Source organism: Leptonychotes weddellii, chromosome 9 (genome assembly GCF_054177405.1).
Source record: "Leptonychotes weddellii isolate Sample4059 chromosome 9, ASM5417740v2, whole genome shotgun sequence".
In the NCBI taxonomy this organism is placed as follows: domain Eukaryota; kingdom Metazoa; phylum Chordata; class Mammalia; order Carnivora; family Phocidae; genus Leptonychotes; species Leptonychotes weddellii.
In genome coordinates, this window is record NC_138377.1 from 99612580 (window position 1) to 99636559 (window position 23980).

Consider the following 23980-nt stretch of genomic DNA (forward strand, 5'->3'; position numbering starts at 1 on the left):
GGAGAAGCAGGCTTCCCGCCGAGCAGGGAGCCCGATGCGGGGCTTGATCCCAGGACCCCGGGATCATGACCTGAGCCGAAGGCAGACGCCTAACGACTGAGCCACCCAGGTGCCCCTAGAAGACATTTTTATGGGGGCGCCTGGGTGGCTCAGTCGGTTAAGTGTCTGCCTTCGACTCAGGTCATGATCCCAGGGTCCTGGGATCGAGCCCCACATCGGGCTCCTGGCTTAGCGAGGAGCCTGCTTCTCCCTCTCCCTCTGCCTCTCTCCCTGCTCATGCTCTCTGTCTGTCTCTGTATCTGTGTCTCAAATGAATAAATAAAATCTTTAAAAAAAAAAAAAAGACATTTTTATGGTCAAAGAGAGAAATTTACATGTATATTCTATAGCTCTAAACACCTTCCCTAAGTAGGAGTGTATGTTGTTTTCTTACATCTTTGAAAATTGCCCTGAAGTAGAACCATAACCAAATCGATGCTTCTTAATGATCACAAATGGGTAATTATTTTAAAGTTTATCAGTACGATTTTGAAGGTAGAACCAGGAGACAGTTCACATATTTATAAAACCAGGTCTTCAAGGGATCTGTAATCTTAGAAAAACAGTGCATCTAAAAGCATTACGTTAGAAGACTACTAAATATTGGGGGCAGGCTTTTATATGCTTGTGTCATCATCTCTGTCTTTGGCCCTTGCACTGGGAAAGCAATGTAAGTTAATTGCTTGTTGTACTAGGAAATCTTGCATTCATGATTTAATTTGTTGTCATTTTTTATTTTCTAACTTGGGTTTCAGTGCAATCGACTGTTAAAGTGGTGTCCTGCCCCAGATTGCCACCATGTCGTTAAAGTCCAATATCCTGATGCTAAACCTGTTCGCTGCAAATGTGGGCGCCAGTTTTGGTAAGCAAGTGATTTCCCAAATTGAAATAGTACACATAGCTTTTCTATTTATTCTTGGTAGTCAAATAGTAGAAAAATTTTTTTTACCTCAGTGGGGAAGGTGGGTGATGTTGATTTAAAATAGTGTATATTTCTTTTAAATAAGAATTAGATTAAAAGGCCACATCTTAAATAATTTTTTCTCTTTCCTTGTTGCTCTTTTTTCTAATGGGGGAAAAATGCAGCTATAATCATATTTTCTTGTGTGCTCCACTGGAACTAATATGGGAGCAAACTTACAGATCTGGGACAAGAACTTAGTTCTTCTTATTTCTGACGGACTGCTTATTTTGTCAGATTATGTTTGGTTCCTTTATCATTCTTGCTCTGTTTTCAAGTTATCTCTTAGGAAATAAAATACACAGGATTATTTTTCCTTTACTCTGACAAGTTTAATCTTACTCCTAGAAAGAAAATGTGCAGATAAATTTGGAGAGATAAAACATGGTTGATGAGATATGCTTTTTAACCAACACTTTCCCTGTGGCTCCTCTGGCCCCAGAGGTTCCTGGTAACCTCTGTTCTTGGAGTTTATAACATACTCTTCAGCCTTTGAATTCTAGATTTGACTTAATAGAGAATTTCCAATACCACATATTCTTATTAGAGAGTTAAGATGATTTTCCATTTTTTCCTTGTGGATCTTTTAGGAGTAAGAAAACAATCAAACCAATTAGCTCTAAGAGCTGGCAAATAGACATTATAATGGTATCCCATACCATTCTTTTTTTTTTCCTCCACAAACAGCTATAGAATTAGACTTACACGTCATTAATACTAAATATTTCCAAAAGGAGCAGGTAAACTCACAGAGATTAAATATGTATGAAATACATGCTATTTTGGTAGAGATTACATTACTGTTTTAGAGTTTTAGATACATTACTATTTTAGAGTTTACCCTGTAGACAGGAGGTGCAGTCTGATTATATACTACTGCTTTATTTATTTATTTTTTTAAGATTTTATTTATTTATTTGACAGAGAGAGACACAGCGAGAAAGGGAACACAAGCAGGGGGAGTGGGAGAGGGAGAAGCAGGCTTCCTGCTGAGTGGGGAGCCTGATGCGGGGCTCAATCCCAGGACCCTGGAATCATGACCTGAGCCGAAGGCAGACGCTTAACGACTGAACCACCCAGCTGCCCCTATATACGTACTTTATAACATATTTTTAGTTGATACCAAAATACAGAGAATAACAGCAATGAATACTTATGTAGCTATTAACCCAGCTTACACAAAGTCAGTATTTTGTTTTTGTTAAGAAATAAAACATGACAGATTCATTTGAAGCTCCTTTGTTCCCTTCTCCATCCCACTCCCCATCTTCTTTTCCAGAAGTAACCATTATCTTTGACTTCATTTAAATTGATAGCACTCTGTTCCTCTCATTTGCAAAGGATTTTTGGCACTCCTGAATTACTTGATTAGCTAATAGCCACTCAACAATTATTTTTTCATAAGCATTTGTATTTATTCTTAATTTATACTTTCTTAAATGTATATACCATGTGCCTAGAGTACAGGAAGGAATTAACAATTAGTATATTCTTAGAAAATATTTAGTCACATTCTTATGTTTTATACTTTACTTGGTACAATTTATCTCTACAGGGCTGAGGTTGATTTGTTTGGATCATGCAAAGATGTGACCTGTTTGCTTCCCGAGTATTGCTCACTGTGCATTAGCATTAAATTACATAATTACTCTACAAAATCAGACTTTTACTCTTCATTTGGGGTGTTAAGAGATTTAATATATGCTAATAAAGCACTGGTCAAAATTTAAGTTCAAAATAGTGAAAATTATTTGTTTGGTGAATTCAAGATTGTTTACAGCACAGAACTATACATATATAAAACGATCAGAAAAATACAGATGGGATTAAACTGAATTTTTTTATCTTAACAGTGTGGTGGATGTTTAGAGAGTCCTTTCTTATATAATTGTCATCAGAGCGTGTCTTCATGCCTATAATCATTTCTTTATTTCACACATACACCACAGTACACGCTCTCCTAACACTAAATTCTAAATAATCTGCTGTGGAATAATGTAAACTTGGCTCATGCCCTTGTATTTGCCAGTTACTAGAAACGGATGAAACCACTGAGAAACTATGAAACATGAATTTGCTTGCTTGTTTATTTACTTACAGTAGGTAGGACTTAATTCTTTTAACTCTTATGTTAACAGCTTTAACTGTGGAGAAAATTGGCACGATCCTGTTAAATGTAAGGTGAGTTTGTCTGGCATTTTCATTTTTAAATAATGTAATAGAACACTTCTGAGACTTGACTGAAAACCAGGGCCCACAATTTTGTTATCCATTTGTAGATAGAAGATTGTGTTTTTCCTTTCTATTTCAGATGAACATCACAAGTATTCATGAAGCATTCCTTAGGAATAAGTCCCTTCCTGATGATTATCAGGATAACAGTGGTTAAGGCACCTCCCTGGGCAGGCTTTGTAATTAATTAGCTAAGGGGAATGACACATCTTGGAGCTGGGCTTCTCATCAAGCTCTAGGTTCCCCACTTGGCTTCAGCCAGAGAAGGTCTTCCTTTGGTTGATTTTATATATATAGGATGTGAGAACTACAGGATTCCCTTGGTTTAAAAGGAAGTAAATCCAGTGATAATCTTGTCCTTTGCCTTTTACATTTAAACTTGACTGTATTTTAATGTTGAAGTAATTTGCTATCCTTTTCTTAAGTCTTTTGTTGTACCCTAACAGTTGTTGTTTTCAAACAGTGGTTAAAGAAGTGGATTAAAAAGTGTGATGATGATAGTGAAACCTCTAATTGGATTGCAGCCAACACAAAGGTTGGTATTTTCCTTCAGTAAACTCTTGGTAGTGAAACTGTTATGAGAATAGGTGCATTAGCAAAATAAGTTTACCTAGTTAAGGACTTCATTTTACCTTTTCTCAGTTAAGATTTGGGGGTTTTTTGGTTATTTTGGGGGCTGGGGGTTTTGGTTGAGTTTGGGGTTTTTTGGTTTTGTTTTTTCCCCCTAGAGTGCCAATTTTTTAGTGTTCCAAGTTTATTTTATTGAGCACTACTGCAACATGCACAGTACTCTTCTTTAGAAGATTTTGTCTGTTAGGAAAACATTGGTTTCCTATAGAAGAAAAAGCTAACAATTTTTCTACCCAGGGGTTTGATAATGCTTTTTCATATTGTTCTGCCTTTAAAAATCTCCAGGGTTTGGGGCGCCTGGCTGGCTCAGTGGTAGAACATGAGACTCTCGATCTCAGGGTTGTGAGTTTGAACCCCACATTGGGTGTAACTCTTTTCTTCTTTCTTTCTTTTTGCTTTCCTTTTCCTGTCTCCTTTTCCTTTCTTTTCTTTTCTTTCATCTCTACACCCAGTGTGGAGCCTGAACTCACAACCCTGGGATCAAGAGCTACACACTCTACTGACTGAGCCAGCCAAGGGCCCCTCCTTAAGGAGTCATTCTTTAGAGCAGTATCAAGAGTAATTGAGTAACTGTTTTTGTTATGTAACTGCACTGGGCTTAACATGTCTGACATCTTTAACATACTAAATTTCTAAAATAATGATTGAAGAGGCTTGACTCCTAAGAACTGGAAGTTTTGAGGGTAATATAGATATCCCTTGTTCTTTTGTTTTTATTTTTGAAGTACATTACTGCTTATGATACTAGTTTTAAGATTCAGTCTCCTTATGACCGTGGACCACTGCTTTAAACCTAGACAGATGTTTTGTTCTGCAAATGGATGTAGTCTTGAGCACCCTTCTTTTCTGTCACAAAGTAATAAGCATATGTTTGAGTCCCAACTGTGTACCCAGCAATTTCTTAGTAGAAAATTGTATAAATAACCAATCTTTAATTCAACCTTATATCCCATCTGTATTGGAAGTGACTAGGGTGATGAATGGTAGTGTTATTCATGGACTATTCATTTTTAGTATTGCCTTTCACATGTGAAGATGATACTTAAAGAATACTGAGTTGTTTGACTAGTGTTAGAGCCAGTCACAGGACAGTGATAAAAAAGAGTATTTATACAATGGAGGCCAAAACACACAATTTTATATCATTAGTACCCTGTTGTACCCAAAAAGATTAAAACGTGAATATATTTTTATGTCCCAGAAAGCCTTAGTAGTGAAATAGTCTTGTCACATTAAACAAATGCCTATGCCTTTGAGGAATGTATGGTTGAAATCAGTATTTTTGTGCTCTCTAAAATTATCATGGTAAAAGTAACTCATGTCACTTAAGAAAACCTTTCTGTATTGTTAGAAAGTTGTTACTTTGTTGTTGAAAAAATTTCCCAGCCAGGCATACTTTCTTGAAAATTGATTTTCCATCAGATAGGGCTTTACCTAGAATCTTTTAGTATGCTCTGTAAAACTTAGAATAGGGCACTTGTATTTTTACTAAGTAGTTTGATTAAACTGTAGCCCTCTTTCTGCATCTAGAGAAATCCCCCAAATACTATAAACCCCCAAGATGTTTAAAATAAGGAGTACGGGGGGCACCTGGGTGGCTCAGTCGTTAAGCGTCTGCCTTTGGCTCAGGTCATGATCCCAGGGTTCTGGGATCGAGCCCCGCATCGGGCTCCCTGTTCTGCGGGAAGCCTGCTTCTCCCTCTCCCACTCCCCCTGCTTGTGTTCTCTCTCTCGCTGTGTCTCTCTCTGTCAAATAAATAAATAAAATCTTTTTAAAAAATAAATAAATAAATAAAATAAAATAAAATAGGGAGTACAGGGCGCCTGGGTGGCTTAGTTGGTTAAGCATCGGAAGCATCGGACTCTCGGTTTTGGCTCAGGCCATGATCCTCACGGTCCTGGGATAGAGCCCCAACCTTGCATTGGGCTCCTAGCTCAGTGGGGAGTCTTCTTCTTCTCCCCTTCCCCCCTCCCCCTGCTCCTACACACACTCTCTCTCTCTAAAATAAATAAATCTTTAAAATAAAAAAAAATACAACAGGGAGTATAGGCTTGAATATGTTTCACTTTGTTTAGAAAGTAGATTATTAAGGAAGAATGGCAATTAGTAATAACAAAGTTATCTGCTTGGTAGTTTTGAGAAAAACCAAAGAGTTTTTCTCTTGAGAGGCTTCAGAAGCCTTTATTATTGTTATTTGCTCCTTAAACAGCTTTGCAGATTATCAGTGGTATCCTAACATATTGAGAGCTTGATACTATTTCGTTAACTATAACCCAGAAATATAGAATGAAACAGATATTTTAGACCTGGAATTTGCTTCTTTGGGAAAATGTAAAATATCTTAGTTGATTTCAGAGATTTGATTTCAAATGTATAATTAGAAATGGCCACATTTCCCTATTTAAAATGACTATAGTTTATGGGCCAGGGTAGTCTGTTTCACAAAGGCAGAATTTTGTAAGTAATATAATGGGTGATACTCCCCCCTTGTGGGAGTTACAGGCATCAAACAAATGCAGCAAAAATATAAGCTTTACATCTTATTTATAGTTTCATTAAAATGAATAAGTTTGATTTTCTACATTTTCCAAAAGAAAAATAACAATAGACCTGCTGTAGGGTAATAACTTTGGCTCGTTAGTAACCAAGAATATGACACAGACTTGGAAAAAGCTGTGATCTCTGTAGCACAGTTATAAATGGACCACAATGAGAAAGACTTAAAGCAAGGGTATTTGAGGGTGCCTGCCTGGCTCAGTTAGTAGAGCATGTGACTCTTGATTTCAGGGTTGTGAGTTTAAGCCCCATGTTGAGGGTAGAGTTTACTTAAAAACTACAACAACAACAAAAATAAATAAAACAAGGGTATTTGACAGAAGAAAGTTGGGAAATTCAGTAGCCACAAGAAGAATTTACCTGTCTTACCAGTCCTACTTGCCTGATTCTTAAGGCCAAATTGCTTGGGCTTGAATCCTGACTCTGCCGTTTGCTACCTGTGTGACCTCAGACCAGTGTTTTTATTATTTTTCTCTCCCTTAGTTTATTCATCTGACAAATGAAAATAGGATCACTCTAAGGATTATGAGTTAATGCATATAAAACACCGAGAACAGTGTGTGGTATACAGGAAGTACTCAATAATTATTTCTAGGTGACACTGGACAGTTAATTATATTTACATGAACAAAATGTTTTACCTCCTATAAAACTATTATTCTACATGTATGGTTAAAAGTACTTCATGTTTTTGTCCCCAACCCCGCTAAAACAAATCTTTTAATTGTTGTATATCTTAATAGCCAGTAATAATGGTAATAGCTTTTCTAGTAGTACTTACTGTATTGCACACTGTTTGGAGTGCTTTCTTTACGTGTATTCATAACAATAAATGTATTTAAAAATAAACCAAATCTAGAACTGGCTTCTCTTCGGTGGTAGTAATACAACCTAGTGTAGCATTGACACCAACTTTGTAGTTTCTCTTCATAGGAATGTCCCAAATGCCATGTCACAATTGAGAAGGATGGCGGTTGTAATCACATGGTCTGTCGTAACCAGAACTGTAAAGCAGAGTTTTGCTGGGTGTGTCTTGGCCCTTGGGAACCACATGGATCTGCCTGGTAGGTTGGGGAAATGAAGGGGAGAAAATGTTCACATAAGTATGTAATATATGCTGTGTATTAACAAATGTTTCTACCTCATGGAAGTCACCATCTAACTTGGGAGCTAGATAAATGAATATAGTATGTGATCATTGTTAAAAGTATATGCAAGATGTCCAGAGACAGGGATAAATGAGGCATATTTCACAGAGCAGGTAATATTTGAGAATTTTAAGGGGGATTAAGAGTTCATTAGTTGAAAGTGGTAGGAAAAATGTTCAGGGCAAAAGGAGCCTCATGAACAAAGGTAGAATGATGTGAAAGTACATGACTTATTTAGAGAAGAGTTGGATTGTCTAATATGTCTGTCTAGGCAATAGTTGAAAACTAAAAGATTATTGGCAAGACCCAACCTGCAGTTGTGTTTTATTTACCCTCGTATGCTATTAGACAAAAATGTGTCCCAAACTTTAAAAATTGGAAAATTGCGCACTGCAATCCAGATTTTTAGCCTTTCTTTGAAACATAGGAACAAGCCTGCATTCATGCTTGGCAGCATTTGCCTGGAATTGATTAGTAGCCCCTTAGATGAGGCCTTTACTTTCTAGTTTGAAATATTTCCCCAAGACTGAATCTTAAGGGCATTTGCATATATCATGCTAGCACTATGTATTTAAAAGATGGCATCACTTTTAATAGAGATAATATATATCTCTCTTCTGTCCATATTTCATAGCAGTTTGGGAAAATGTAAGTTAGATTCGTGATGTCTTGAGTTTTGAGAAAAAAGGGAGCTAGCACATCTCCTGGTAAAAATGAAAGTATTTCTGAGTGTTTTAATACACAGATGACCCATTTCACTAATTTGTGTTTCCTGCTTATTGGCATTTCAGTTTGTGGCCCCTCCTAAGTTGTGGGGCATAGGAAAAGAGTTACAAAGTAGACTGGGACCTAAAGTAGTTTGGACATTATCAGAAGGATTTTAAGTGGGGAGTGACCTGATTAGATCTGTAATTTAGATGAGATGGCTCTATATTATGTGGTTTACATACATTACCTCAGAATTGTGGCTGCTTTGTAGAGAGTGAATGGGAGGGGAAGAAATTGCAGGGGCAGGACAGGAGGAGGATCTCACCTTAAGACAATGGCAAGTCTTTTCTTTTAGTTTCATTGGAACTTTTATTAGTTTCATTAGAGGAATAGTGAGAGGGATTACTTGGCCTGAAATTAATTCTGACTTAGGTAAAACTAGTTGGTTGTGTGGAAGTAAAGAAGGTGATTTTACCACTGTCAAAGCCAAGAATGGTATTGGGGGTTAGCCAGACAGGTACTCTAGATTTTAAGAAGCAAACTGGGGGATTAGACTATTCCCAGAAACTAAATTCACTCTAGTATATTTAAACCAATAAGCCTAATGAATAGAGAAGAAGAGTTATTAAAAGATACATTTCTTGTTAAAGATGCCTTTTTTTAAAAAGATTTTTATTTATCAGAGAGAGAGAGCACAAGCAGGGGAAGCGGCAGGCAGAGGGAGAAGCAGGCTTCTCCCCGCTGAGCAAGGAGCTTATGCGGGACTCGATCCCAGGACCCTGAGATCATGACCTGAGCCGAAGGCAGACGCTCAATCGACTGAGCCACCTGGGCGTCCCAAAGATACATTTTTTGTATGTAAGGAAATCTCTGATCATAACTCAAATTTTAAAGAAGCTATATTGAAAACTGAACAGAGGGGTGCCTGGGAGGCTCAGTCAGTTAAGCGTCTGCCTTCAGCTCAGGTCATGATCCCAGGGTCCTGGGATTGAGCCCCACATTGGGCTCCCTGCTTTGTGGGGAGCCTGCTTCTCCCTCTTCCACTCCCCCTGCTTGTGCTTTCTCTCTCTTTCTGTCAAATGAATAAATAAAATCTTTAAAAAAAAAGAAAACTGAACAAAAACAAAACAAATGATGGATACAGGAGAATGAAGAATGGCCCAGACCAGGGTTGTCAGAAATGTTTCCTGTGTCTTGTCTTTACCCATAGCTAACATTGCAAATGAATCATTCTATGCTTCCTTATTTAAATCTGAAAATGCCCCAGATTCTCAAAATAGCATTCCAAGTAGCACTGTCCATCATCTGATTAGAAGTATAGATGAATTCTCTTTGCTTTTCTGGCCTTCAGTTCCTTAATAATTTTGGCTGAGTAAAGTCCAGAATGAGTTGAGGCTTATAAATACCTTAAAAATATCAAAAGGAACATTTTTAAGGATATGTTCGATAAGAAGAAGAGGTATTAATAGTTGACCAGTAGAGGGCAAGAAGAGCCGATCTTTGGGCTAAATTAAGTAATTTTTGGTAAGAGAGGATTATAACCCAAGCTGGGGGGAAGTTAATAAATCTCCTGACTCGAGTGAATTGTGGTCTGGGTTACTTTAAAAACTGAAAGATGAGATCAGTAAGCTATTGTTGGTTATTTTACTGAGTAGTTAAGGAAAATAGAAAGCTACCACAAACTGAAAGCAGACAAAATGTAATCCCAAATTTCCAAAATTTGTGATTGATTCCACAAACTACATATAAACCACATAACTTTTCTCTTATGTCAAATCCCCAAATCAAATGGTATTATTAGGATGATGGATTAGGGAGTGTTTTGTAGACCTCAGCAAGGTATTTCAGTGTGAGCTGAGAAGTTTGTGGCCTAGGCTATGAATACACGCAGAGATACTTGGGATTAATTGAATGTCCATTTCTTGGAGTTACAGGAAATGAATTTGAGTCTTCCTAAAGGAATACTTCCAAGGTTTGCTGAAAGATTTTGTCCTTACCTTTTTTATTCACGTAAACTATCTATTGCTTTTCTGGTCAGTTTTACTGACGACTTTCTTTCACTAGTTAGAGAATCATGCATACATTTTGGGATAACATCATAGAAGAAGATTAAATTTATAGACATTAAAATCCTGGAAAACTTGACAAGCTGGAACAATGAGTCCAGTTTAACAAGATTTAAATGAAATTCAGAATTCTTCCTTTAGATCTAAAAGGATTACTGTTAAAAAGATTCTGAAGACATGACTTACAGCATGTGAACAATATAGTCCATAATTAAGGGCATGGCCCTCAGTTGGGAGACCAGCATTTTTAGCTCTGAAACCCTAGTTATATGACCCTTAAGTATGTTACTTGTCTTCTCAAAACTTAATTCTTTGTCTGCTCAATGAGGATAATAATACACATTTCATAAGGTGGTTCAGGGAATTGAATCTGATAGTACATTTAAAGACTTTAGTAGTGAGTGGGTGATATGTAGTAAGCACTCAAGTATCAGCTGCTCCCATAATGTAGACTACCAGAAAAGCAGAGGTAGAGTTAATCAGAACAAGGGAAATGCCAGTCTTGTTCATCTCTACTCTGAGCTGACTTCTGGGCACGTTTCCCCTGCTTCTCATTTTGTGTGTCATTCAGTTTTCAGTGACTCTTGAAACTATAATAGCATGTAAAGCATATAGCACAGCAACTGTTACATAGTAGTCCATCAACTGTTGGTTCTCTTTGATTTATAAAGATAAGAAGGTGAGTAACTGGAAAAATTGGAAATATTTGGTTTAAATAACAGACAACCTAGGAAATAAGACCTCTTTCTTCAAAAACTGAGTTAGAAGTTCAAACTGCAGGGGCGCCTGAGTGGCTCAGTTGTTAAGCGTCTGCCTTTGGCTCAGGGTCCTGGAATTGAGCCCCGCATTGGGCTCCCTGCTCAGCGGGGAATCTGCTTCTCTTTCTCTCCCTCTGCCCCTCCCCACCACTCATTCTTTATCTCTCTCAAATTAATAAATAAATAATTTTTTTTTTTTTTTTTAAGTTCACACTGCAGTCAGGAATGGAAATTCTAGAATGACAGTGTTTTTTAATGATTACAAGTGAGCTGATTTGGAATGAACTACTTCAGGAGGTGGGGAATCCAACAACACTTTGATTTCCTTTCAGTCTTGTAATTCTGTCATAAAGGTAGAACCCTGGGCATTTTAAATACCTCAGTTTACCTGTATAAAGAAGAATATTGCTTCTAGATAATCTCTGAATCCAGGCCAAACTTCTGTGATTTGTTCCCTTTTCATTGATTTTTGGCCTTACAGAATCCTCTTAATTTACTTTAAGGTACAACTGTAACCGCTATAATGAGGATGACGCAAAGGCAGCAAGAGATGCACAGGAGGTAAGTACGTTTATTTTCAGGTGACAGTTGAACAAGAATGTGCTTACGTGTTTATTAGGGAATAATTCAGCAGAAGTTTTCAATTCTGAAAGAGTTGTGGAAAGACACCCCAGTAAATACTGGGTATCTGTGTACATTTAGAAAGGGAATCTTATCCAAAATGCTTATCAGTAGCACTCCTGTTTATAGATTTGTTTGCTTTCTTTTAATTAATCTAGTCATGTAGCACAGTATTTGTTAAATAGTTTTGCTGCTGTTTATATACATTCTTTTTTTTTTTTTTTAACCTCATTATTCATCAAGAAGTGGTAAAGATTATAGATGAGCTGATTTAGAATGGACTGCCTCAGGAGGGGAGAGTTCCCTGTTACTAGTTAGGGATATAACTCACTGTTGTAGATGGATTCAAACACTAGGTGTGAATTATCTTCATCAACACTTTGAGTTCCTTTCAGCTTAGTAATTCTGTCATAATTGTAGAATCCTGGAATTTAATTATTCCTTACATTAGTCTATTCCATATTGAAATTCCCTAGTTGTCCCAAAAATGTTCTTTTCAAATGGTTTTCCTTACTAGGATGTCATTCAAAACATCTGCTGCTTATTTTTTTACTTTTTAAATGTTCCTTTAAAATTGATTTCTAATTGAAAAGACCATAAATACAAAAGAATATATACAGCCTAGTCTATCATATTGTTAGAAGTGAGAGTTCTGTGTCTCATTTTTTTAAAAAGCTGGAAAATAATATTTTGTATTTATAAATGATGAATGGTGTTTCACAGATTCTCACAATATCTGTGTTCCTTTTAAAGGGAAAAAAATGCCCACAAATTCCAGTGTTGATTTAAATTATATTCACTATAAAATTACTTAAATGTTTCAACATAAAACCAGCTATAAACGTCTATGCTCATATACAACTATACAACCAAACCAAGAAAACTACGAAACCTTTGAGACTCAAGTTAAAATTAATTTGACAGGTAAATTGTTTGTTGAAATAAAATTACTGTTGATAAACTGCTGGATGGCCCAAGTTTTTTTAAATTGAATGGTACTATGCTACTAAGTGCCATGTGGCAACTTGTTTTCCCACCGACTTTTTAGATCTCAGCTATTGCAAACCTTTATTCCTATAGTGCATCATGATCTGGTTTGATCAGAATTTATCATTGATGTATTCTCTTTCACTTGTTTTCCTCATTAGCTTAGTACAGTTAATGTTGCTTAATGCCAGTTTTAGCCATTTCACAAAGTAAGACCTGAAATAAAACTTTGATTCTTAATTATAAATTCATTGAGATTATCCCAGAGTGTTTGTGTTTTCTTAGGTTGTCATCAGATTTTAAAATACTTTTAAATCCCATGGTCTGTTTAGACCAGATCATTTGGCTCCCCTACCCCACTCCCATTGAGTATGATTAGACTCCAGTTTGAGATGCATCACACCATGTAGTTTTAATATAAAAGTTGTATACTGAAGAGTTATGCTTTTCCAACCTCCCATTTGGACTTGATTCTACTTTTGTATTTTTTTATTTAGCTTAGTTTGTCATTGCATTTCTTTCTGTTGTTGTTTTAATATTAGCCTTTCTCCCTTATGGCTTTCCCCTTCTGTTTTAAGTAGTCACGATTGTCTTAAATCCTGTTGAAGAAACCATAAATTTCTCTAAAGTTTATTCTAATTCTGATAATAGTTATCCTACAGAGAATACTCTACAGAGAAATGTTCTTTTTTTTCTTAAGCTGCATTGTATTTTTCCTAATTACCATGGTATAGGCTTTTAGTTTTTACTTCTGAATGAATAGTAATCTAGCTAGATCTAGCCAGATATGGTATTCACCAGTAGAGAAAGTATATGAGTTATCCTTGGCCTCATTTGGGTGCTGGTAGAATCTCTTTCTGAGATCCACAGGGAGGGTGGATTATTGTGCATAGCTTCTAAGCCAGTTTCTAACATGTGGATTCTAGAGGGTAGAACACATTATTTTTCTGGTTTGCATCTTTTGGACTAAACTAGAATCTTCTGATCTTGTGGGTGTACAGAGAAAGATTTTATGAGTGGCTTTATTTGTTTGTTTATTTAGTGGGAGCTGTTCCTCCCAGAATGGAGCACACATTGCATGCTCATCTGGGCTCTTCTTTCCTCACTTTCCCTACTCCCGTAATCTGACATACTATTCATTGGGAGTTATAGCCTTAAAAAGTACTAGAAGGTTGGCACACAGTCCAGAAAGAACATAGATGGGTAGTTGAGTACTTTGGAAAGGTGTACCTGTGTTGTAGAAAGTTGTTGACTTAACATACTGTGCCATGGTGCTGATCGTGGTGGACATTTGGATTTTCTTATTTTCTAGGCCAGGAGAATTAGTATACTTTTTCTGTAAAGGGTCAAATGGTAAATATTTTCAGCTTTACAGACTATATGGTCTCTTTACAACTATTCGACTCTGCGTCTGATCTTGTAATGCTAAATCAGCTATAGACTCAGATGAGTAGTCATGCCAGAGTTATGGACAGAAGTTGAACAAAGTTCCAAGTTAACTTTATTTACAAAACCAGGCAGCAGCTGGATTTGGCTCACATGCCAGAGTTTGCTTATCCCTGTTCTAAGCTCTAAGCAGTCAGGTTTGTTGTTTTGGACTTCTTTTCCAAACTGTTTTTAGGTCATCACTCAGTGCATTTCTCAATCCAGGTTCTGGCATTTGATTTAAAAGTTGGTCTTATTTGCAGTGGTGGAATGGGTTCATGTTGAATTTTAGAGGTATTTTAGTGAGAAGCTATTTTAGAATTATTGAATCATTAAATCAGTTACTAAAATCCACTAACATCATATATTTTATATGGTAGTTTAGTTTTTCCATTTCATCTTGGAAATTTGACAGACTTGAAAATATTAATGCTTCGGGGGGAGATAAAATGCCAAGCAGATTATTTTCTACATATTAGATTTTAGACATAATTGGCATTAATTTTTTGATTAATGCATATTTAATAACATTAATATTGCTTTTAATCTAATAACAATGACATATAATTGGCATAATTTTCCAGTGTACAAGCATTGATTTGATACCTCTCTGATTCTTGAGTAGTAATAATAGATTTTTTTTTTAGATATTTCACTGTTTGATACTGGATCATGTAATTGGCTAATTATGTGGTTCAGAGTTAGTATTTCTAAGCAGGAACCCAACCATGGGCCTAGTAGTGTCTGTGCTATTTGTAGTCTCTGAGGCATAAGGAGAGGAAGAGGAAATGACAGTAAAAAGAAATACGTAGGGGTGCCTGCGTGGCTCAGTTAGTTAAGCATCAGCCTTTGGCTCAGGTCATGATCCCAGAGTCCTGGGATTGAGTCCCACATCGGGCTCCCTGCTCAGTGGGGAGTCTTTTTCTCCCTCTTCCCCTTACCCTGCTCGTGCTCTCTCTCTCTTGCTCGCTCTCTTAAATAAAAAATCTTAAAAAAGAAAAAAAATGTGTATGTGTGGTACGAAACCCTTTCATAGTGGTTGCATTTAACAAACATTTATTAATCATTTTCTGCATATTAGGCACTAGAGATAACAGTATTACTTTTTGTTTCACTTATTTGTGGAACATAAGGAATAACATGGAGGACATTAGGAGAAGGAAGGGAAAAATGGCGGGGGGGAATTGGAGGGAGAGATGAACCATGAGAGACTAAGGACTCTGAGAAACAAACAGAGTTTTAGAGGGGAGGGGGGATTGGTTAGCCCAGTGATGGATATTAAGGAGGGCACATACTGCATGGAGCATGGGGTGTTATACGAAAACAATGGATCGTGGATCACCACATCAAAAACCAATGATGTATTGTATGGTGACTAACATAACATAATAAAATTAAAAACAAAAAAAAACAATATTACTTTTTAAAAAAAACTATCTCTAGGGGGCGCCTGGGTGGCTCAGTTGGTTAAGCGACTGCCTTCGGCTCAGGTCATGATCCTGGAGTCCCTGGATCGAGTCCCGCATCGGGCTCCCTGCTTGGCAGGGAGTCTGCTTCTCCCTCTCCCGCTCCCCCCTCTTGTGCTCTTTCTCTCTCTCTCTCTCTCTCAAATAAATAAATAAAATCTTTAAAAAATAAAAAAATAAATAAAAGACTATCTCTAGAGATTTACAGTATACTGTGAGAGACCAAGGTGAATTATTTTTGCAGTCTGATAAATAATATAAAACAAATCTAGACCAGGTATATTGTTTCTTTGGTAATACTTCATGTATCTTTAAAACACTTTAAATATGGGGCGCCTAGGTGGCTCAGCTGGTTAAGCGTCTGCCTTCAACTCAGGTCATGATCCCAGGGTCCTGGGATCAAGCCCCGCATCGGGCTTCTCCCTCTCCCTCTGCCCCTGCTTGTGTTCCCTCTCTCGCTGTGTCTCTCTCTGTCAAATAAATAAATAGAATCTTTAAAAAAAAAACAAAAACAGATTTGGGGCACCTGGGTGGCTCAGTCGATAAGCATCTGCCTTGGGCTCAGGTCATGATCCCAGGGTCCTGGGATCGAGCCCCACATTGGGCTCCCTGCTGGAAGCCTGCTTCTTCCTCTTCCACTCCCCCTGCTTGTGTTCCCTCTCTCGCTGTATCTCTTTCTGTCAAATAAATAAATAAAATCTTAAAAAAAAAAAAACTTTTAATATAACTGCAATACCATTATTATCTTTGTATATATATATTTTTAAAGCAATACTTTGTTAATATCATTATCCAGTGTTCAAATGTCTCCATTTATCTCATAAATTTTCTTTTATAGTTGGTTCAAATCAGGATCCACACAGGTCCACAAATTGGATTTGATTGATATCTTTTGAGTATTCTCTAATCTATAGGTCTCTACCGTTCCTTTTTCCCCTCCACGTTGCCAGTTATTTGTTGAGGAAACTAAGTCATTTTGTCCTGTAAAATTTTCACATTCTGGATTTTGCTGATTGTAACTCCCTGGTATCATTTAATAGGTTCTTTTATCCCTGTATTTCCTGAAACTGGTGGTTAATTCTAGATACTCAAATTCAAACTCAGTTGGGGAGTGAGAGGGGCACCTACCTGTTGATATTGTAGACTTTCTTTGGTATTATATGAGGAGTTAGATGATGTCTGGCTGTCTCTCTGTTGTTTTCTACTTTAAAATGTTGATGCTTCTTGTTTACTTACTGCATACTGCAGAACAGTGTTATCCAGTATAACTTTCTGTGATGGAAATGTTCTTTATAAGGCCACTGACAACAAATGGTTATTGAGCACTGGGGAACTGAATTTTTTATTTTAGTTTAAATAGCCACAGGTGTCCAGTGGCTGCCATATTGGGAAGTGCAGCTATAGGATATTCATAGCAGTATTAAATAACAAAAGGTGGTAAGAGATATCTGTTTATTCCTGAGTTTACCTTAAATTCCTATACTGTTTCATCTGTAAATATATCAGCTTTTGTGTGTATTTGATACATTTGTTATAATTACATGTCCATAATTTTTCTTAATGGGACAGCGATCTAGGGCAGCCCTGCAGAGGTACCTGTTCTACTGTAATCGCTATATGAACCACATGCAGAGTCTACGCTTTGAGCACAAACTCTATGCTCAGGTAAAGCAGAAAATGGAGGAGATGCAACAGCACAACATGTCCTGGATTGAGGTGCAATTCCTGAAGAAAGCAGTTGATGTCCTCTGCCAGTGTCGTGCCACACTCATGTACACTTATGTCTTCGCTTTCTACCTCAAAAAGAATAACCAGTCCATTATCTTTGAGGTAGGAATAGTTACTGAGTGGGGGAAAATATCCCTGTGTCATAGGTCTACTTGGTCTTTCATGGATAAGATACATAGAGTTTTAAAGGTTCCTATTTGCTCAGAATTTAGATTTCTTGTCCTAAACTCCATTGAAGTTGATGTGGTTTAGCCAGCTAGTGATTAAGTGCGCAGGCTCTGGAGTCAGCCCTGAATTTGAAACTTGACTTAATCACTTTTTAGCTCTGTTGACTTGCAGCAAATTACTTAATGTTATCTATATCTTTATTTTAAAATGGAGTAAATACTTCTCAAGGATGTTAACAAGGTTTAAGTGAGACAATACATGTATATTGCTTATATAGCACCTGGCACATTGTAAGTTCTCAGTAAAAGCCTTTATTCAGGCAAAACTAATATATGGTATTAGAAGTTAATATGGTGGTTACCTTCGGTGGAAGAGTAATGACTAATGGGGGCTTTTAGCACTAAAGGTTTTTCAAGTAGACATGCTCATTTAAAATTGATGCATAGGGGTGCCTGGGTGGCTCAGTTGGTTAAGCATCTGCCTTTGGCTCAGGTCATGTTCCCAGGGTCCTGGGACCGAACCCTGCGTCGAGCTCCCTGCTCAGTGGGGAGCCTGATTCTAACTCTCCTTCTGTCGCTCCCCCTGCTGTGCTCCCTCACTCTCTCTTGCTCACTCTCAAATAAATAAAGTCTTTTAAAAAAAATTAAAATTAATGTATAATAAAAAAGAATGAGATCTTGCCATTTGCAGCAACATGGATGGACCTAGAGAGTGTAATTCTAATAAGTAAATTGATTTCACTCATGTGGAATTTATAAAACAAAAACAAATGGTCAAACAAAAAAAAAAAAGGAGGAAAAAAAGCATTCTTAAATACAGAGAACAAACTGGTGGTTGCCAGAGGAGAGGTGGGTGGATGGATGGTTGAGATAGATGATGGGGATTAAGAGGTATAAACTTCCACTCACAAAATAAATTAATCACAGAGATGAAAAGTATAGCATTGGGAATTTAGTCAATAAGATGGCATTAACGTTTTTTGGTGACAGATGGTGACTACACTTACTGTGATGAGCACTGAATAAAGAATTGTTGAATCACTATATTGTACACCTGAAACTAACGTAAACTGCGTATTAAAAATTGATGCATAAAACACTGATGTCCATAGATGACTAGACAGTAACCCTGACTAGCAGATGGGAATTAAATGGGTAAATGTGTAGAACTAGCCATAGTAGTAAAGGATAACAATTTTAATCTTACATGCATTGTTCTCTTAGAAGAAGTAGGTTGCAGCCAGCTGTAAACAGGAATGGGTTTATATATTTTCCTCAAGTTTCCCCTCTCTTTGTGTTTCAGCAGATAGCAGTTTGCAGAACTAGAATATTCCAAAAAGACTTTTCCTAATCACTTTCAGGACTTTTTCTTGATATTCTTCCAGTGGTAACGGGTAAATCTTTCGTTCTTTTAACATAAAAAATTATCCTGGAAAAGAGAACAAGTTGTTAGAGGTGAAAGCGATTAAAGAGCTTACAGGTGCAGAAACCACCTGTGAAAATTACAGTCAGTGTTGAGAGCAGTCTATTGGCAAAGAAGCAGATGGTGTATCTTTTAGCTTTCATCTAAGCCAAAATTTACTATGTATTTTTCCTCATTTCTTGCAGAATAACCAAGCAGATCTAGAGAATGCCACAGAGGTGCTTTCGGGCTACCTTGAACGAGATATTTCCCAAGATTCTCTGCAGGATATAAAGCAAAAAGTACAAGATAAGTACAGGTGAGATTTCTTTACCAGTTGTTGAGCAAAAGTTTCTGACCCTATGCCTTAGTGGCGAAGTTAGATGATTGTGAAACTTGGATTTAGCATATTCAGTAACTGTGTTGCTACCATGTTTCCCACAGATTGCTTCTGTCTTTTGGGCAATGAATTGCAGATAGTAGTGCTAGTCAAGTATTTATCCCATTGGCAGGTTCTGCATCTTCCATTCAGCTTTATCTACTTAGTTGCCACATTGTGAGGAAGAAAGAACCTAAGAAAGGGCAAGTGGTTATTATGAGGAGGGATGATATTAGGGTGCTGGTTGTAGCCTGGGGATTCTGGGGTTCATGGCTATCGACAAGTGAGCTAACCAAGCTTTTTTAGAGTTTTTATTAGATTTGTTTTTTCTAAGGAGAGGATTACTTTGTCCTAGGGGTAGAGGATACTTCAAAATGTGCTGCCTCTTAAGCTAAAGATGCAAAATGTTTGCTTTCTCAACATGGAGCTGCTGTTTTCCCCAAAGTTGTTTTCTGACATATATATACTAATATCTTTTTAATAGTAGTAGGAAAATTTGGACATTTGGAACACTTGGAGATTTAGTCCCAAGTAATATTTTCACTTCCCTTAGTCAACTATAGTTACTACATTGTGTTTATAGTCACTTTCACAGTTAACAAAGATTTTATAGGTGGGAATCAGTAACCCTTGAAATTATTTCTTTCTGAAACTATTATCTGTAGAATGACAGAATTGAATCAAATGCTTTCTAAGGGACTTAGGAAGTTCTTACAATTTATTACTCTAGAATTAATTCTCAAAACTGGGAATCACAACTTTTGAAGAATACCTTTTTAAAATCGGAAAACGGTTTGTTTTTAGCTGTGTACATCTAGACCTGAAATGTGCCTTTTAAAAAAAAACAAATGCTTCTTCCAGGTCTGGATAAACTGTACGAGTGCCTTTAAAATTAAGTAAATGCCTCTTTTTTTATTATTGGAGGCTGACAAGTTTTTTTTTTTTCTTTGATTGCAGATACTGTGAGAGTCGACGAAGGGTTTTGTTACAGCATGTGCATGAAGGCTATGAAAAAGATCTGTGGGAGTACATTGAGGACTGAGAATGGCCCTGCATAAAATGAACTCTGAAAACTTTACCATCTAGAGTGCTCATGCAATTAAAACAAAACAAACACAAACAAGGAGGCACTAAGCCTGTTCTGACACCTCTGGTCTGTAGTACCAGAATTCTGTTTTGTTAACGGAAAGTTTAAGTAAATTATATTGTAATAAAAAAAGGTAGATAAACCATTGTACAACAGTATTCTAGGCCGCCAACAAAAGTGTGACAGACACACTAAAAGCCCTCCAACTTTAACTTGTAACGTAGCTTCATTCTCAAAGCTGACTCCTTTTTTTTTTCTTTTTCCTGAGTATAGTACAGTTAAAATTTAAAACTGCTCCTTGACACTGCTTTTCATGTCCAAACCAGCCATTTTGTTGTACTTTGGTAAAGAACTTCTTCCCCTTCCTCCCCTACACATACAGATACACCCACACACACAGACTGACTCTCTTTCTCTCATACCCCAAGGTCATGAGTGAATTAGTGAATTAGTTCCTTGTAAAGAAAATTCTTGGGGCGGGGAAGGGGGTAGGCAGCAAGAGGAATTAAACAAAAAAACAAAAAACTTTGTATATGACTTTTAAAACAAGAAGACAACACAGTATTTTTCAAAATTGTATATAGCGCATATGCATGGACAAAGCAAGCGTGGCACGTGTTTGCATAATGTTTAATTACAAAAAATATTTATTCTTTAAAAATCTTCAAGATTATGTCTATTTGCTGTGCATTTTCTTTCAGTTTGCTTTATCTTTCCAGGGTTGAGGGTTGGGATAAAGGTGTGTTGGTTTAGCACCTCTGGAAGACCTAACTAGAGCTCTGTGATTTTCCTTTCCTGAGATTACTTTGCCCTTTCTGGTTTTGATATGTCCGTTGCTGGCCATGGGCCTCATGCCTTGAATTCCAGCTCTTGATCAGGGACAGGGAGGTCAAGCTCTGACTAAATGCCATGGCCTGATAAGGGCCGCAAGAGGGAGCTTTTTGCTGTCGTTCAGGAATGACCCAGTCCCCAACCTCCCCCCCTCCCATGGCCTCATTCATCTACCTAAGCCTTTGTGCACCCGTGTCATGCACATACCTGAAGGCTTCCTATGCTCCCTGTCACATCCAGAGGAGACATTTCAACTTTTTTCTTTCTTTTTTTTTTTCCCCTTAATTGCTGCTTTTGAGCCTTTTAAGATTTTAGTTATGGCTCTTCTCTCACCCCTTCTTTACATTAGGGTGTCAAATAGAATGTTTTTGCTTTAAATATAAATATAAATAAATAGCCATTCACTTAGTTTCAGATTGTGAATTTAAAATGGCAGATACTGAAATTGCTTGTGTGTGTTGCTGTGGGTTCAGTTTGAAGGCAAACACCCCTAGAACATAATACTCCCATCTAGTGCATTTAAATAGAAATCACTGAGTTTGCTTCTTTTCTACTGTCAGCAGATAGGAGAATTAATAATGCATTTTAGCTGTGATGTCCATTTTTATGAAATTTCTACTAAGAGCTATGTTAAAAGTAAAGGATGGTGGTGGTTTTATTAACTATATACCTGTTTAGGCCATTCTGGCTGTGGTATTTTTCAACAGGTCAGCATCCCTAAATCTGTCAGTTTTATACAGGAGTGCATAGTGAGCTAGGCAACTAGATCAAGAGGTCTTAATATTAAATACCAGTTTTCGTGACCTCTTTGTCTTCCTTTAAATGTCTTGCGCCTAGGGAGTGTTTACCATTTGTGAGGCAGCTTTGTCTGCTCTTGCATTGTACATCTTATTACTCCATTGGGAAGTAGGTTCACTTTCCTCTGGCCTTTTGCCTAAGTTAGGCTTTGCTGAATCAACCCTACTTTTCCTTTTAGAAAAAGGTTGTTACATGAGATGTACTTGCAACTGTTCTTTTCCCATCAAAAATCAGTGAATGTTTGCTGAGTATATTATGCTGCTTCCTTAAACCACTTGTCGCTTTAGGATCAACTTCACCCATACCTTTTATCCTCTCCTCCCTTGCCACCTCAGGTGCAAATCTGAACTCAGTGTCTGCTTCTTCCATAGTCTCTTCTCCCCTCTCCCCCGTCATTCATTTGACTTTATTTTAAATGACTGCATCAATCTTAAAAGACATTTATCAAAACTAAGGAGATTTTTTTTTTTTTTTTTAACAGAAAGCTTGAATGAGTTCCTTTCCCTGGTAACTTTGAAAAGCAGCCAGAGTTGCTATCTAGATATATGTGGCTCCCTTAAAATGTTTTGTGTATGTGTGGTGTTTTTAAAAATCTTACCAGTTAACTGCAGTATCTAGGTTTCAGTGTCATGAATCCTCTTTACATGCTGCCCTTGCAACAAGTATCCAAAAACAGTGTGTGCACTTCATAATATCAGCCCCCACCCATGGAGGAACAGTGCTTTTTAGAGATGCTTTTTAGTTTCAGTGTTGGCATATTACCTAAGGGTATTGCAGGTGTGGGTGCATTCCCTAATTTGTATGGATCAAGGTGAACTGGCCTTTTCTGAACTTCAAGCTTTTAACAGCTATCTCCATATTTGATGGAATTCCCTGAGTTAATTGCTTTCATTGTTAGTAGCTTCAGTGACCCCAGCTGCGATAGGCAAGCCATATTGTATGACAGCTTCCCTATTTCACCTACCTAAGTCTTTTTGTCAGAGACCTAAGTCTTTTTTGTCTACTCACGGTAAGCACCAGGGTCTCCTTGTCTTCTTGAGGGCAGTTACATTGTCTTTTGAAAGTGCATGCTTCATTTGAACAATTCATTGAGCAGTAGATGGACTTTAAATGATTTTCAATAAAATTTTGATCCAAAGCTCAGGATACACACAGTGGTAAAATTGAGTAGCATATAATATCATCAAACTCTAAATTCTGTGTAATTTGCTGCGACCCAGATTGTATGTGTTTTATGTGTGTTTAAATAAATATATTAAATACACATGTGTATACATACACACATATATAACAGATCCAAGACTGACTGACTTGATTTGAAATGGTTGAATCTGCAGTGTAAAATGTGGTTCAGCCATGATTAGGAACTGAAATTTAGTACAAGAGAGAAAAGGACTTGATGTAACAAAATCTTTTAGCTACAAATCCCGGTATAGAGCACTTGGGGGATGGGAGGGGGCGGGTTGGTGAGACAATCAGATCGGTAAATTGATTAAATGCTCCTAACCCTGTAATTTTGTGCATAGAGCACCCTGTGGTGTGGAAATAACTGTTCTTAGATTTTCATTGTAACTGGACTGTTCAGGTTGCCCAGAGGGAAAGAACATTCCTAATTCTAATAAAATAAACTTTTATTTTGTTATTCCATTAGTTACTTATGTTTATTTTTATAGTTTAAAAAAAGATCTATTGGTGGCCCAAGTCACCTATATTATGTGCCTTATTCACTGTTCCTACTTAATATAAAATGATGAGATTTGGTTCAGTTTCTTTGCAGGGAACTGTGAATGAGACCATCCCCAACAATTAACTTGGTTAATGAAGGCTTCGGAGCATTTTCTGAAAGCTTTCCAATTTGTCTTGAACATTGAATTTAAATTGCTCTTTGGGTTGTAACAGTGATATTAGATGCTCAGATTTTTGTCAGTTTTTTAAACTATTTTAAAAGTCATTTAAACTCCCTCACATTGCTTCCATTTAGCTCACTCTT

The 23980-nt window shown here is 37.1% G+C and overlaps 1 protein-coding gene across 1 annotated transcript in view; it reads left to right on the forward strand.

Moving 5' to 3' along the window:
• The window catches only part of ARIH1 (ariadne RBR E3 ubiquitin protein ligase 1), a 124341-nt gene extending 100709 nt beyond the window's left edge, over positions 1 to 23632 (forward strand). The window contains exons 7-14 of the mRNA XM_031025874.2: positions 795 to 901; positions 3139 to 3181; positions 3696 to 3767; positions 7353 to 7483; positions 11603 to 11660; positions 17168 to 17428; positions 19102 to 19214; positions 20232 to 23632. Of these exons, the coding sequence (XP_030881734.2) occupies positions 795 to 901; positions 3139 to 3181; positions 3696 to 3767; positions 7353 to 7483; positions 11603 to 11660; positions 17168 to 17428; positions 19102 to 19214; positions 20232 to 20316 (870 nt within the window). The 3' untranslated portion in view covers positions 20317 to 23632. The remainder of the gene's footprint in view (positions 1 to 794; positions 902 to 3138; positions 3182 to 3695; positions 3768 to 7352; positions 7484 to 11602; positions 11661 to 17167; positions 17429 to 19101; positions 19215 to 20231) is intronic.
• The last annotated feature ends 348 nt before the right edge of the window (positions 23633 to 23980 follow it).